We start from the raw sequence: 15,012 nt of genomic DNA, 5'->3' as shown, positions 1-15,012 counted from the left end.
GAAAGATTTAAGGTGTGCACAGTAAAAAAAATGTCCACAAATGAAACATAGCAAAAGGATCAAAAATAAAAGAATTTTAAGCAGTGGAAGTTAGTTAAAACAAGTTGAGAACTAAAACGTCCACTTGGCCAGGTATAGAGCTCATGCCAGTAATTCCAGCACTGGGGAGGAAGAGGCAGGAGAAATGCTACAAGTTTGAGCCCAGCCTGGGCTACATAGTGAGATACTGTCTCAAAAATGAATAACTTAAATAAAATATCCATTGGATTGGATAATGTGGACACAGCTGCTAACCCTAGGGAAAGTCATTTCAAGCAAACAGCAGTCATGATTACAGCAGGTTATAGAGGGAGTAGAAGATGAGAAGTACTCTTTTTGTGAAATATAGATAAAGGGAGAAAAGAGAGAGGTAGTATTTTGAGGAGGTCAGAGGATTAGGAGAAATTATTTTAGAACAGATAGACCTTAACACATTTATCATTTGAGGGGAGCTAATTATTAGAAAGATGCTGCAGATAAAGAAAGGTGGCTAATGAAACAGCAATGAATAAAATCAGAACAAATCTATGACTTCAAGTTTGATCACGTATGGAAATAATCTAGAGAGCTTGCCAAAACACACAATGCTGGGCCCTACCTCACACTTTCTGATTCCAGTAAGCATGGGATATTTGAGAACATGTTCCCAGGTAATGTTGTTTCAGATCTAGAAAAATACTTTTTGAGAATCACTATAGTACAGACATGGCACAGACAAGTATAAATAAGTATAAATAAACTTATAGATGAAAAATGCAAAAGACAAAGTTGAGAGGTAGGTGAATCTACAGGAAGTAAGACTATCTGCTGAGAGAAACAGTAACAAAAGGAAGGCTTAAAGATGTCCTTAAGGATAGGAAAAACCTGGCCAAGGATAAGTGAAAGGACCAAACAGCCCAATATTTTTGAGACAGGGCCTCACTATGTAGTAGATTAATCTCAAACTTGACCTCAGCCTCCCCAGTGCTGGAATCATAGGCATATGCCATCACACCTATCTTCCAAACAGCCTAACTGCTTTTATAAATCATATTAGCATAGTCCCTATCTAAAATTGTCTTTTCTTCTGCTCAGCATCACTTAGTCCTACACTAAGGTACAAGAAAGGAAAAAGTAGATTGAAGCATTGGTCAATGCTTCTAATTTTGTCAGAAAGGTCAGAGGGACAAGAAATTGAAGTGAGTCATTTAGTTGATTAAATCTAGGATCCAATTGAATAACAAAGAAGTTTCAGAGAGTTAAATATCCTTTTTCTTCAAAAGCACATTTTAACAAACACATTACTTCAAAATATTCTAGAGTTTTAGGATACAGTCCATTATCTTCATCAATAGATTCTTTGTAAATTTAAAGTAGATATAAAAGCTCTGTACTTAAACTGCTCTCACTTTAATTCAGAAATATTGTTTCTCACATCTTTTCTCCATGAACCATCAGTGGTTTATCTCATGTGTGCTGTTTTTTAACTGTTCTCAAAACTCTGAATTGTAGGTATCTTCTTCACTAACCGAGCCACCTGTTAGTTACATCAGCTATAAAATAAAGCATGAGTCCTTTTTCTTTTTTCTTCTATACTGCCCCCGAAACAATTTTTCAAACCTTAGGAACCTCTCTTCAAACATATTTTAGTCATATATTTAGTTCTTAAACATTAGTAAATAATATCATTTTATGAGATAAAGTAAGATGAACGTTGATAGTGTTTCATTCTACGACTTGCCAAAACTTTCTTCAAAAATGAAGAAATGCATTTATATTTCTATAAATGAAGACCACCAGGATAGGGATAGGATAGGAAAAAGGGGAAAAGAAGGAAAGGAAAAGGAAAAATATATATATATATACACACAGAAACACACACACACACACATAAGGTAGCTCAGATAATTTTACTACTAATTCTATTAGTTCAAGGAAAGGAACAGTTAGTGCTCATATTGTTTGATCAATTTTTCATGCCAATATCTGCTAATCTGAGCAACTCTATTTTTTTGTGGTGCTGGGGATCGAACTCATGACTTTGCGTTTGCCAAGCAGGTACTTATGCTGCTGTGCTAAACCTCCAGCCCCCAAGCAACTCTTTTGAAGATAACAATATGCAATATAACAACCACTGTTAAATTCCTATCGTTTTGTCTTGAAATCCTATATCGCTATTTTTGGGGGTTTTATATTTTGTTGTTTGTTTTTTTTTTGTTTGCATTTTTGTATTTCCTGTGGTTTCTTTTTCTTTAAAATTAAAATTCAGAATATCCTAATTCAGAATATCCTACCCAACACAAGCCAAAATATATCATTTTTAAAGTTTTTTATTTTATTTATTATTATTATTGGTGCTGAGGATCGAACTCATGACTTCACACTTGCTAGAGAGGCAATTATGCTACTGAGCTAAATTCCCAGGCCCAAAATAAGCCAAATCTAACTTTTCAAACAAACATGGATAAGACAAGGAGAGAGGCAATATAGACTTAACGTAACTCAGTTATTAATGCAGGCTACTCCCCAAAACTGTATTTCAATTTATTCCTTGTTTGATACTCCAGTTTACGCTTCAGGCCAGGGTATTACTGTATATAAAGATTTGGAATGAGTAAGAGTTGTGCTTTTCTTTAGTAAAATGGAAAATTTATTAGAAATGCAGATTCATTTGTTTTAGGAACAAATACATATGGAAGTAAGGGATCTAGAAACTGATGACAGGCCAGGGATATAGCTCAGTAGCATAAGCGAAGGTCTTGAGTTTGCTTCCCAGCACAAAAAGAAAGAAAGAAACTAATGTCTTTAAAATTGCACAGCCTGGGCCAGGGATATAACTCAGCTATAGCTCAGCAGCACAGTACCTGTCTGGCAAGCACAAGGTCCTGAGTTCAGTCCCTAGTACCAAAATAAAAACCTGCACAGCCCTTAAAAAATAACCTATAGATATTCCCACACCCCATTTTGAAGACCAATGAATTTAACGCGTATCATAATAAATTGATTACTACCTATATTTATTCACCACTTACTATCAAGTACCATGTTAGCCAGTTTACATAGTATCTCTGATTCTTAACAACACTATGCTTTAAAAACTTCATTATCTTCATTTTACAAATGAAGAAATTAAATAAGACTTAATGCAATTGAGTAATTTACACAAGATTTTATAGCTGACAATGGACAGAGTGGAAATCTAAACCCAAATCTAACTTAAAACGTGGGCTTTCCTCAAATCACACTGCAGACATCTCTCTTACCTTTAGAACATCAGTGGGGTTGGCTATAGTGGAAGATATCACTCCTGACACTACCCCACAGATCATATTAATTAGAAGAGTTTCATCTGCAAAAAGGATAGAAAAGTTCTGTTTTTTTATTAGGCACTAATTTTTGAGAACAGAGTACTGAAATATGAGAAGAAGAGAAAATCATGGTCAGAAATAGGACTTCAGGGATAAACTACAAAAGCTACTCAAAGTAAAAAAGTAAAGAAATTCAAACAATTCTAGATCACAAATCTGTACTAAATATACAAAAAATTATAAAATATAAATTATTATTTCTAAAAAAGTAACTGCAAAAGACACAGGAACATATCCTATTCTACACAACTATAAGTATTCCACATGAATTCAGAATGTAATATTTCCTCTTCAACCGCTTTAAATACTGAAAGTATATAATTTTAAAGTCTTTTCATAGATAGTCATATACTCTAAAAAATCAGCAATGAATGTTAAGATAAAATCTTATGTCTAATAGAAAATCTTAATATCCAAGTATTAATTTTGACTGGCACTAGAGTTTATCTAGCCTGTGTTTATGTACACAAGGCTTCTGTAGTCAAATGTGAAAAATCAATGACTTGTTTATTTACACAATGCCAGGGACTAAACCCAGGGCCTCAGCATTTTAGGCAAGCATAGAGACCTTGGGCTATTCAACCTCATTCCAGAAAGCAATAATTTAGAACCAATGCCACCAGCTAAAAGAAACAACACAGAAACTAAAAGAGCATATTGTTCTACAAGAAAAATTCAATCTTCTACACTCCTCCTCACTGTGAAGAACCTACAAATAGAAGCTAAGTAAACTCAAGTTAAGAATTTATGGAAGGAAATTCTTTTAGGAAGAGGTGGAAGGGAAACCTTCAGGATCTTCAAAGAGGCTGCAGAAAAGCTGATTCAGGACAATAATGTCATTCATAGACATTACTAACCAAAAGATTCTCCATCTGTTCCCAACCATCTATAGCCCCAGGCCTTGTGGTAAAATAATCATTTAGTACATATCAAGCTGGACATGCTACAGCAGCAAATACAGAGATATATGGTAACACTGAATGTGGGTGAGGTAACCATAGGTACCTTAGAATCTAGAATGTAATCGCCTAAAATTAATCTACCAAACAAACACAAAATTGGTAGCTAGAATATGCTCTATCATTTAAAATGCCTTACTGGTGAGGGCAGCATTAATTTTTCTGGACATGATTATTGTATGTTCCCTCTGGGATGATCAGAATTCTTCTTTTGTTTTGTTTTATTTTTAATGGTACTGCAGATTGAACTCAGAGCTTTTGGACTGAGCTATATCCCCAGCCATTTTTTTTTTTAATTTTGAGACAGAGTCTCATTAAGTCACCAAGTTTCCCTGACTGGGGTTGAATTTCCAATCCTCCTGCTTCACTAGAGTTCTGGGATTACAGGCATGCACCACCACATCAGGCAGAAACCTTATTAATAGGAAAAGGACAAATTGGAAGAGCAGATCACAGTAATCCATGTATCATCTCTGCAAGGATTAGTCCCAAGTAAGTACAAGCTTACTTTGTCCTTACAGTGACTATTCTCCATTCTCCAGGCATCATTTCTTCAGGCACAATTCCAATAATCCTTTTGAGGATCACCTTAAAAGAGGAGTATACTGACCTTCTAAACGTTCTACAAATAATCGTTTCAAGCTTTGGTAAATTCCAATTTTAATGGTGCCATACGATGCCTGTCTTAGCAAAGCAGGAGCAATACTGCCCAAAAAAAAAAAAAAAAAAAAAGAAAGAAAGAAAGAAAGAGAAAACAAAAGAAAAAGAAAACATTTTTACTAAGGTACATTGGCAGATTATACGTATCTATGCAGCTACTCACTTCTGTTACTCATCTCATTCCACCCATCAACAGCAAAATATGCATTTTTTTTATCAGTACAGGGGATTAAACTCACGACCACCTGCTTGCAAGGCAGGCACTTATGCTGCTGAGCTAAATCCCCAGCCCTAAAATATGCATTTTTAAAGTGTCCATATAACATTGACCAAAATAGCACATACCCTGGGTCATAAAACATATCTCAACAAATTTATATGAATTGAATTCGGAATATATTCTCTAACCATAATGGAATCAAACTAGAAATAAGGCAAAGTGAGAAAATATTTGAAAATTGAACACACCACTTCTGAAAAATCCATTGGTCAGAAAAAGGTCTCAAAAGAAGTTTAAAAACACATAGGTCTAAATGAAAATTTAAATTCAGTCTATTAAAATATATAGGATGCAGCCAAAGAAGTGCTGAGGGAAATTTACTGAAAAAAAATGCTTACATTAGAAACAAAAGTGGGCTGGGGATTTAGCTCAATGGCACAAGCACTTACCTGGCAAGCATAAGGTCAAGAGTTCAATCCCCAGTAACAAAAAAAAAAGTAGAAACAAAGGAAACGCAAATCAATAATCCATGTTGCTATCTCAAGAAACTAGACAAGGAAGAGGAAAATAAGCCTGAAGCTTACAGAAGGAAGAAAATAAAAAATGGCATAAATCAATAAATCAAAAATAAAAACTTAAGAAACTAAAATTGGCTCTCCAAAAAAACTGAATAAAATTAATGAACCCCTAGCAAGACTCACAATGATGAAAAAGATAAAAGATAAAAATCTCCAATGTCTGAAATGAAATGGAAGAGGGCTACAAATCCTGCAGTAATTAAAAGTATAAGGGAATAGCATAAATAAATGATGTTCATAAATCCAACTTAGAAGTAATGCTTTTTTTCTAGCTCGGTTGGTTTATTGGTTGGTTGGCAGGATTTTGCTATATGGCCAAGGTTGGCCTCCAACTTGCAGTGATCCTCTTGCCTCAGCTTCCTGAGTGCTAGGATTGCAGGTGTGTGCCACCAGACCCTGATGAAATGCTTCTTTTTTTTGCTTTGTTTTGTTTTTTAGTACTACTAAGAATTGAACCCAGGGACTTGCACATATAGATAAGCGCCCTACCAATGAGCTTGAAAAATCACAACTACCAGATAAAATAGATAATCTGAGTAAATAGTCTCAGTAAATCTCATAACTATTGCAATGGATTAAATGTTTATATCTTTGGGGCTAGGGATTTAGCTCAGCGGCATAAGCACCTGCCTTGCAAGCAGGCGGTTGTGAGTTCAATCCCTGGTACCAATAAAAAGGAAAAAGAAAAAAAAAGGTTTTTATATCTTCAACCCACAAAAGTCACATGTTGAAATCCTAACACTGAAGTGAGGGACTCTAAGATGTAATTCAGTTGCCAGAGTGAACCAAAGGGATCAGTGTCTACAGAAATAAGAAGTTAACAGTATGCAACTCTTTTTTTTTAGTACCAGGGATCGAACTCATGACCTTGTGCTTGCCAGACAGGCACATACGCCACTAAGCTAAATCCCTGGCCCCAATATAGATTCTTTTTTATTTTTTTTATACTTGGGATCGAACTCATGACCTCACACTTGCCAGGCAGACACTTGAGCTGCTGAGTTAAATTCCCAGCCCCAACAGTATGCAACTCTAAAAAAGGAACTTCTCAAAACCCAACCCAGTGTATGGCACTTTGTTATAGTAGTCAAAGTGAAACATTTAAGTAAGAATTCATATTCACAATTTAAAAGTTCCTTAAGAAAAATCTTTAGGCCCAGACTTTACTGAGGAATCCTACCAAACATTTAAACAATTAATACCAATCTTATGCAACCTTTTCCAGAAAACAAAAGTAGGAATGTTTCTCATGACTTTCAGTTTCTCATGACTTTAAGTTATTACCTTAATACCAAAACCAGACAAAAATAGTAGAAAAAGGGAAAGCTACAGGAGTTCAGTCATGGTGGCAAGCACTTATAGTCCCAGCACTCTGGGAGGCTGTAGTAAGAGGATCGCAAGTTCAAGCCCAGCCTGGCAGGGGCCTTGCTTGAAATTAAAAATTTAAAAACGACTAAAGATGTAGCTCATTGCAAAGGCTCTGGGCTCAATCTCCAGTACCACAAAAAAGGGAAAAAAATTTAGATGCAAACATCTTTAAGAAAATATTAAATATTAACAAACTGAATCCAGCAACATACAAAAAGAATTACATGGTATAACCCACAGCAAAGATTTTTTTAAACAATTAACCTCTATGCCTAACAGCTATAGATATATTTTTACTATTATCAATAAGGAAGTACTAGAGCCAAGATCTCAACCTATTAAACTTTCTTCTTTTTTTTTTTTTGGTACGGGGAATGAACTTACGACTACACACTTGCAAGGCAGGCGCTTATGCTGCTGAGCTAAATCCCCAGCCCCGATCTCAACCTATTTAAGTCAGGTCATAAACTGGAAACATTTTCATGCATACCTCCTTTGAGATTCCTGCAAAGGAACTAACTATACAGGAGGTATAAATAGAAAGCAGCTTAAATGGATATGATTGATAAATGATGGCTAAATATGTGTGTTTCCTACTTTATTGCTTGATAACGGAAAAAAAATCTCTTGTGATTATCCATACTAATGAAGAACAAGGTAAAACAGATGATCTGTGAATCACTTGCTTCAGGATGATGACTTGATATTTTTCTTCAAGAAAATTATCTTTTAAATAAACCTAACACAGATTAATGATAAAACGATTTCCATTCTCTGAGCAATAAACTCGTAGCTTAGATTTAGGATGGCCTAGGAAAGTGGAAGAAGATAAACCAATAGAAAGCCTTAGCTGCAATGATACATCCATTTCAACACATCATTTACAGCCATCTAAACACAAAATTTAAAGCTTGTAATCAAGCAAAATAAAACTGACACCCCTTTAACACAGAATTACATGTTGAAATGGTGGCTATAAAGGTACAAACTATTATACAATTGAAATACACACTCTAAGAAGCTTTTCTGTTTATAAGAAAAAAATCCATTCTTACCCTGAATATAGAGCCAACACACCTTCTTCTTTATAGATTCGGAACAAGGCATGGAACATTCCTCTATATTTTATCTCTTTAAAGCGAACATCAATGCTTTGGCCTTGTACTTGAAGTCGTGTTTTGGTGAGGTCTACGGGGAAAGTTCCTATAAAGGAACACACTCACTTCTAAGTATTTTCAACTCATGATTGACGATATCTACTAGAATACCACTGCCAGAGGACAAGAATTATATGTTGTAAAGTAAAATGTAATATACTGTACCTAGGCAGCACAATTTGGCCCATCCTATGCCTGCCAATGTGATATACAAAGTGCTTTAAGATGATTCTAATACAATATAAATGCAAAGTAACTTAAATGTTTTATTTTCATCTATAACATTCAATATGGCATTTTATCAGTCTCTTGCTCAACTCTTCCCACTTCTCATCTTAAAAGGTCCTCAAATTTTCACAAACACAGGAAATCATAGGTTTGCTGCTCCAGGTGCTCTTATCTACTACTAAAACATTTGTGGTTTTTTTTAAAAAAAACTTGATTATAAAAAATAAACAAAAGATAATGACAATACTCTGTTTGGTTCCATTACTTTTTATTCCTTAGATAATTCAGTTCTAATAGTAACAAAATGCTTAGAGGGTAAAATTTCGTTAACCAAATGACTTTTTCTTATTTCAGTACACAGAAGTAGTTATTTCACTGACAAAGTACATTCCAAGAAATATATTAAGGTCTAAAACTAACCTAGATAGAATACCAGAGAATAGCCAAGAAAGTAAACAGTTTGGTAGACTGTGATCATTTATAACTAGTTTAGGAAAGAGGAAACCCGGAAGATGAAAACATTACATTCTAAAAATATTTCAAAATTAAAATCAAACAAAGAAGAATCTTATTCAATCTTGCTAGTTTTATTCTAAAATAAGACAGAACTTTAAAAAAGAAGCTTGGATGCTAAGAGAGTTATAAACTAACAGCATAAAAGAAAGTCCATTAGTACAATGAAACACAGGAGAATCCCAACAGGTCTGACTGCTTCTGTATTTTTACTTAATTCTAGCAAATTAACAAATTACTAAACTAGCAAAAAAGTTTTCAAAGTTGGACCAATGGTTTCCTTAACTTCATTTGCTGTACCATTCATAGTACTTTCTCCAAAATATTATTTATCTTTGAGACAATAATTTTTAAAATAAAGAAAGCTTATCATTGTCTCTATTTTCATAAAAATTAACTGCATCATATGCCATCTATATAATAAAATATGGACTTGTCATTTTTTTCACATTCTTACCAAACTCAGCAACAATAGAGGCAAGGCCGCCATATACAAAGGGTTTCCAATTCAGACCAGACATCTCATGGCTTACAGTGGCACTTTTCTGGTACTAAAAATAAACACAAATCAGAATAAAGCATACAAGTGAGGACCATTTGTTAGCATCTGAGCGAATTATTTAGATCAATAAATCTGACAAACAAAACATGCAGGAAAAATTCCACAAGTGGTATGACACTAAGTAAGATCCTATTTTATTTATTTTTTTGAGATCGTATTTTAATGTGCTGGGTGATCATGAATCTGTTCTTTACTACCATTCTGTAGGGGAATGTGTGTGATTCATTCAAAGATCAACCTGTGTCCTTCATTCTCTCTAGTTTCTTCAATGTGTTTTTACTCATCTCCACCTACAGAAGAGACTTCACTTGGTCCAGCACACTTAACTTAGAATACAACTAAACAATTACAAGGGAAGCAACCCAGAATTCAAATTATATAGGCTGAGGCATCTCATAAAAGCAGTTCACGGCATTCAGTTACCTTGATTCGGACACTAAGCATAGATTCACTCCACTACCTACTTGTGTTTTCAGCCCTCTCATCTCTCCACTAAACTTTAGGGTTGGAGTTCATCTAAGATTTATATCTAGCTACATACAACTATGCGCTCTGCCTAGGCCCAGGCTGAGCGAAGTATTTCATGTACTCCTTCTGGTCCCCAGACAAATGACAGCAATGTGAATGATATCTCTAATATTTAACATGCATCCATCTAATTGATCTCCTTTTTCTTCCCCCTGGCCTTTTTAAAGCACATACAAATAGTTATTTTATAATTTTTCTGTTTCCAGCTTCCTTTTCCCCTTTCATGTGCCACTCCTATTAGACCATCATCTTCAATCATTTTAGTTTTCTTCTCTGTTTCTGTTACCCCCAGCCCTTCTCTCTTGGATATGATTTGTGTATAGCTCTGGCCTCTAGACCAATGGTTTTCCAATTTTAGCAGATTTTTAGCAAACTGCACCACAATCATCTAGAATGTACATGGACTGCTAGCCGGGCATGGTGGCGCACTCCTATAATCCCAGCACTCAGGGAGGCTGAGGCAGGCAGATCTTTACAAGTTTAAGACCAGTGTGTGCCTATAAAGTAAGCCTAAGTTTAGCCTGAACCACACAGTGTAACCCTGTATCAAAAAGACAAAAGAAAAACATGGACTGCTAGCCTCTCTTCTCAGAGTTTCCGATTGGTGGTGTTCTTCACCCTGAGAAGTTGTAAGTTTCTAAATAAGGCTAATATTTGCACACTTAAGAACTAAAGCCTTAGGCATCACCTGTTAAATCCTTGTCCAGAAGAAAGCACTAACTTTTCTAAAAATGGGCTCTCAGATTTCCTTTCAACATCCTTTATTCAGAGTATCACTTCTGGGGCTGGGGATTTAGCTCAGCGGCATAAGCGCCTGCCTTACAAGCAGGCGGTCGTGAGTTTGATCCCTGGTATCAATAAAAAGAAAAAAAAAAAACAGAGTATCACTTCTGAATTTCAGGAGCAACTACAAGTGGTTTATGGTCAGGAAGGAGGACTCTAAAGTTAGATTACCTAAATTCAAATCCTCCTCCATCACTTGCTAGTTCTGTGACTTTAGGCAAGTTAACATCTCAATGTTTATATGACTATGAGAAGAAAAAAAACTGCATCATATGGTTGTTGTAAAATTAAATAATACATGTAAAACACCTAGAAATATGTGTGACACTTAGCTCCATCACTTTATCATTTCTCAAAATTTAAATATCCAAATTTACATTTTAATAGACAGTACTTGCTGCCCATCTCCCCACTGCCAATCTGAGGTTAGCAAATCTGAATCACAATCTCTTCTTAGAGACAAAGTTTTGCTTTGTTTCTACATAAGAAATTATCTGTAACTAAGCAAAGAATAATTTTCTAGACAAAATATCAAACATGCAGGTGGATGTTTTAGTTACAGACCAGAAAAATAATTGTGAAGATGTTCTTTCAAGAATACGACATACAGAATGTAGAAAACAGCTCTTTTGAAATAAAATTAAGAGAAATTCCAAAAAGCAAAAAGAAGTGGATAATATAAATATCAGCTGCAGCTTAACGTAAGTTTGAAAGTCTAAACACTACCTCATCAACATTTTTAGCTATGCCTACATTTTAAGATTAGAATTAATAATAAAATGTGACACATGCAGTGTGAGAATAGAGACAGAAAAGTAGGACCATGGCAGATTCCCTGAGTTTATGGGGGAAAAAAATCACTCTCTATTAACAAATTTAAAGTTTTCTTGAAATACTCTTAAATGTTGCAGACAATTCCTATGCATCTCCCCAGAATTTTATTTTTGCTTCTTTCAACTCTTAAATTTCAGAGAAAGCCTCTATCAGACTTTATTATATGCTATCTAGCCTTTTAACAAGGAAAATGTGCTCAAAGTTCAGGGAGCAATAATGAATCAGTGAAAGGGAGGGTTCAGAGTTATCGCAGGGAGCAGAAAGATCAGTTAGACCAAAGGTTCCTTAATGAAATTTACAATTCTGAGCTGATATGAAAAAAATATAGGTATCTGGGCCTTTTTCAATTAAATGTACTTAAAGTACTACCTATTATTAGCTCATATTCTTCTTATACCTCTTATACCATATACTTCTTATACCTTCTTATACCTCTTCTTATACTTCTTATGCTTATACCTCGAGCATTAAAAAAACATTTCTTGTATGAAATTATAATAGTTGGAATCTGATTTTGTTTAGTGTCATTACTTGGCAAAATTAGCTTGACTGTATTTCTGACCCCTAAAATCCAAGTCTGGGAACCACTGGCTAAATCAAGTACTGCCCCTACTGGTATCTGATAGCTAAACTTGTTTTACTATTTAGAAAAGAATACTACATTGTGAACAAACCTTGTGTAATTTTTGACCGAATTTCACTTTTAACAATGTTTTCTCACACTAGCTCAAATGTCTGTCTTCTTTTATTTTCACCCAGTCTTTGGAGGCAAATATTAAACAAATGCATTGTTTTTCTCTAGTGAGAGAGTCCTTCAAGTATTTAAAGAAAGTTACCATGTTCTCCTAACTCTTATCCTTTTTTTTTTTTATCTTTTTCCTTTTTATCGGTACCAAGGATCGAACTCATGACTGCCTGCTTGCAAGGCTTATGCTGCTGAGCTAAATCTCCAGCCCCCTAAATCTTATTCTTATCAGGCTAAATTTCCCTGGCTGTTTTCTGAAAACAGCAGTTGTTTTTCAGGGGGCTGTAACACTCTACTGAATCATTAAATTAAGCTGCTGAGTCTTTTTAGTAAGGCTGTATACATGGACACATGCGCATTATGCCAAATTCATTTTATAGCCAGGCAATATTTTTTGAACTTTCACTTATTTTTAAATTCAGGCATAAAAATACACATTTAGATGAGGTTTATGTTCTAGTTGCACCATGTTATTTTTATTTTCCCTCTTAACCAAGTAAGATCCCTGATGGCAGACATATCTCACAATATTTTTATAACCCTAAGAATAGCTTACACAGAATTGAGTGCACATCCATTAAATAGTTGGTTTTCCAGGGTGATCTCCTTTACCTATATATTCAACTTCTATATAAAAAGATTCGGGAGAAACCAGAAAAGTAAATTTCTGGATCTGGTCAATGCTAAACACCATGTACACAACACTGTCATGTTCCCCAGATAGGCTCTGCCTATGAATTCTCTTCTCTTGCTTTGGTTACAGAGAATTACTGGTGTAAAATACCCCAACCCCTCTTAAAATGATGGATTTGAGGGAGGAAGAGGCAAACCCCAGATATGGATAAAAAGAAAAGTCATGTAAGTTAAAATAGAAATCTGATACCCTATTTTTATTGTAAAAGAATCCAATAAAAATTATCTTTAAAATGCAGACATGTATTCTGAAGGTCTAAAGAACATTTGATAATCCAACAGTAAAAAATGTGCCATGATGTAATTTAAATAGCCCTACACTACTCCAAAGATCTAGTCAGGAAACTATGAGTGCCTTTCTTCTCTGTCCTTTAAGGGGAAGGATTAGAGTCTCACATTCAGTAAGTAACAATGAAGAGCCAACAAATACTTATTGAAGGCATACTAAATGTTCACACCTGCAATAATCATGATATTTTTAAAAACATAGAAATATATTCTAACACCAAAACAATATTTACCACTCATTAGCTTTCCTGGATAATTTAAGGAGATGGAGCAGAGGTGAAAGTTGTATGAAATATGATACTTGCCTTTTAAGAGCTTATAATCCGGTGGGAGAAAGCAAAGTACTGTACCTCATTAGAGAAAAGTTAAATTCTAAACTATGTATTATAACCTATAAGAACAATGAGAGCATGGGAAGGGAAACAATCATTAGAATCTTGAAGAATTCAAAAAAGCTTATGGAGACAACAGAGGGGAGGCTGACTCCAAATAGGTGCAAGTAAGGGAGGTGACAGGATGAACAGACACTCAAGTGTGGTTAAAATAAACACAATGTAGAGGTAAGCATCAATATGGTTTCTGCTAAGAAGCAAATAAAACCAACTTGAATAGAGAATTCACTTGTTGGCTAACATCAGCATAAGAAGTAGATTATACTGAAAGACTTGGAACCAAGGTGCATAGGGGTGTTATAAAATTTTTACAGATAAATGACTGGAGGAAATCCATCGTATTAAATTAGGCTACTATGGAAGGAGCAAATACAATGGATGACAAACAGTTGAGGCAGGGAGTCTGGCTTAGGATGGTGTGAAGTAAATCAGGTAAGGATTCTTGTTGGTAGAGAGATTAGGGGTGCATTCTTCTTTCTTTCTTTCCATATATATATATATATTTGGGGGGGGGTACTGGTTATCAAACTCACGACCTCGTGCTTGCCAGGCAAGCTCTTATGCCACTGAGCTAAACTCCTAGCCCAGGGGTACATTTCTGAAATGTAGACAAAAAGGTAAATACACCATTAAGTAATGCAGTAGGGAATGAAGATGAGATTAGTGTTCATGACGTCTCTAAGCATCTCTAGCCTGACTGAAAACTATTTCATGTTGATAATAGCTGTCATCCCAATCAAGTAACTGAACTGCATTTTAATAGATGCCTTCAATGCCTTCACATCAAGAGTGGCAGGGGAGAAACTGAAGGGGAGCATCTTTCAACAGCATCCCTCACACTAATACAATGGAGGTTTTTGCTTACTCCGCTTACAATCACGGCCGCCGTCGCAAACTTCACCCTTAGAAAAATAAGGATTATTCCAGGAAAGATACCCATTCACCCTCTGGGTAGCAGGATCTTGCCAGTTCCTCAGCTGTCACAGCGAGTCCTTGGAGAGAAGAGAGGTGCCTGAAGGAGGCAGCCTCCCGGGGGGTCGAGGAAGCAGGGCTCAATCGAAGAAGTAAAACCACCGTTGCCAGAAGAGTGAAAGACAGGGAAGGGACTCGGCTGAGGG

The 15,012-nt window shown here is 35.4% G+C and overlaps 1 protein-coding gene across 6 annotated transcripts in view; it reads right to left on the bottom strand.

Annotated features, from left to right (window-relative positions):
* Positions 1 to 15,012, bottom strand: part of Slc25a14 (solute carrier family 25 member 14) — a 35,972-nt gene that overhangs the window by 20,699 nt on the left and 261 nt on the right. For 2 of the 6 annotated variants that reach the window (XR_010046652.1, XM_005000095.3), the window contains exons 2-6: positions 14,760 to 15,005; positions 9,527 to 9,620; positions 8,227 to 8,374; positions 4,956 to 5,050; positions 3,282 to 3,367 (exon numbers count right to left, since the gene is read on the bottom strand). Coding sequence is in view for 5 of the 6 variants with exons in the window: in XM_005000095.3 (XP_005000152.1) it covers positions 3,282 to 3,367; positions 4,956 to 5,050; positions 8,227 to 8,374; positions 9,527 to 9,620; positions 14,760 to 14,834 (498 nt within the window). In the remaining variant the exon portion in view is untranslated. Of the gene's footprint in view, positions 1 to 3,281; positions 3,368 to 4,955; positions 5,051 to 8,226; positions 8,375 to 9,526; positions 9,621 to 10,847; positions 11,086 to 14,759; positions 15,006 to 15,012 lie in introns of those variants that run through there. The other 4 variants (XM_013142122.2, XM_005000097.3, XM_023560830.2 and 1 more) reach the window with 4 other exon arrangements.

This window comes from Cavia porcellus, unplaced genomic scaffold (genome assembly GCF_034190915.1).
Source record: "Cavia porcellus strain 051 isolate PalLab524CR breed Dunkin Hartley unplaced genomic scaffold, mCavPor4.1 scaffold_3, whole genome shotgun sequence".
Taxonomy (NCBI): Eukaryota; Metazoa; Chordata; class Mammalia; order Rodentia; family Caviidae; genus Cavia; species Cavia porcellus.
This window is presented reverse-complemented; position numbering and strand designations above follow the sequence as displayed.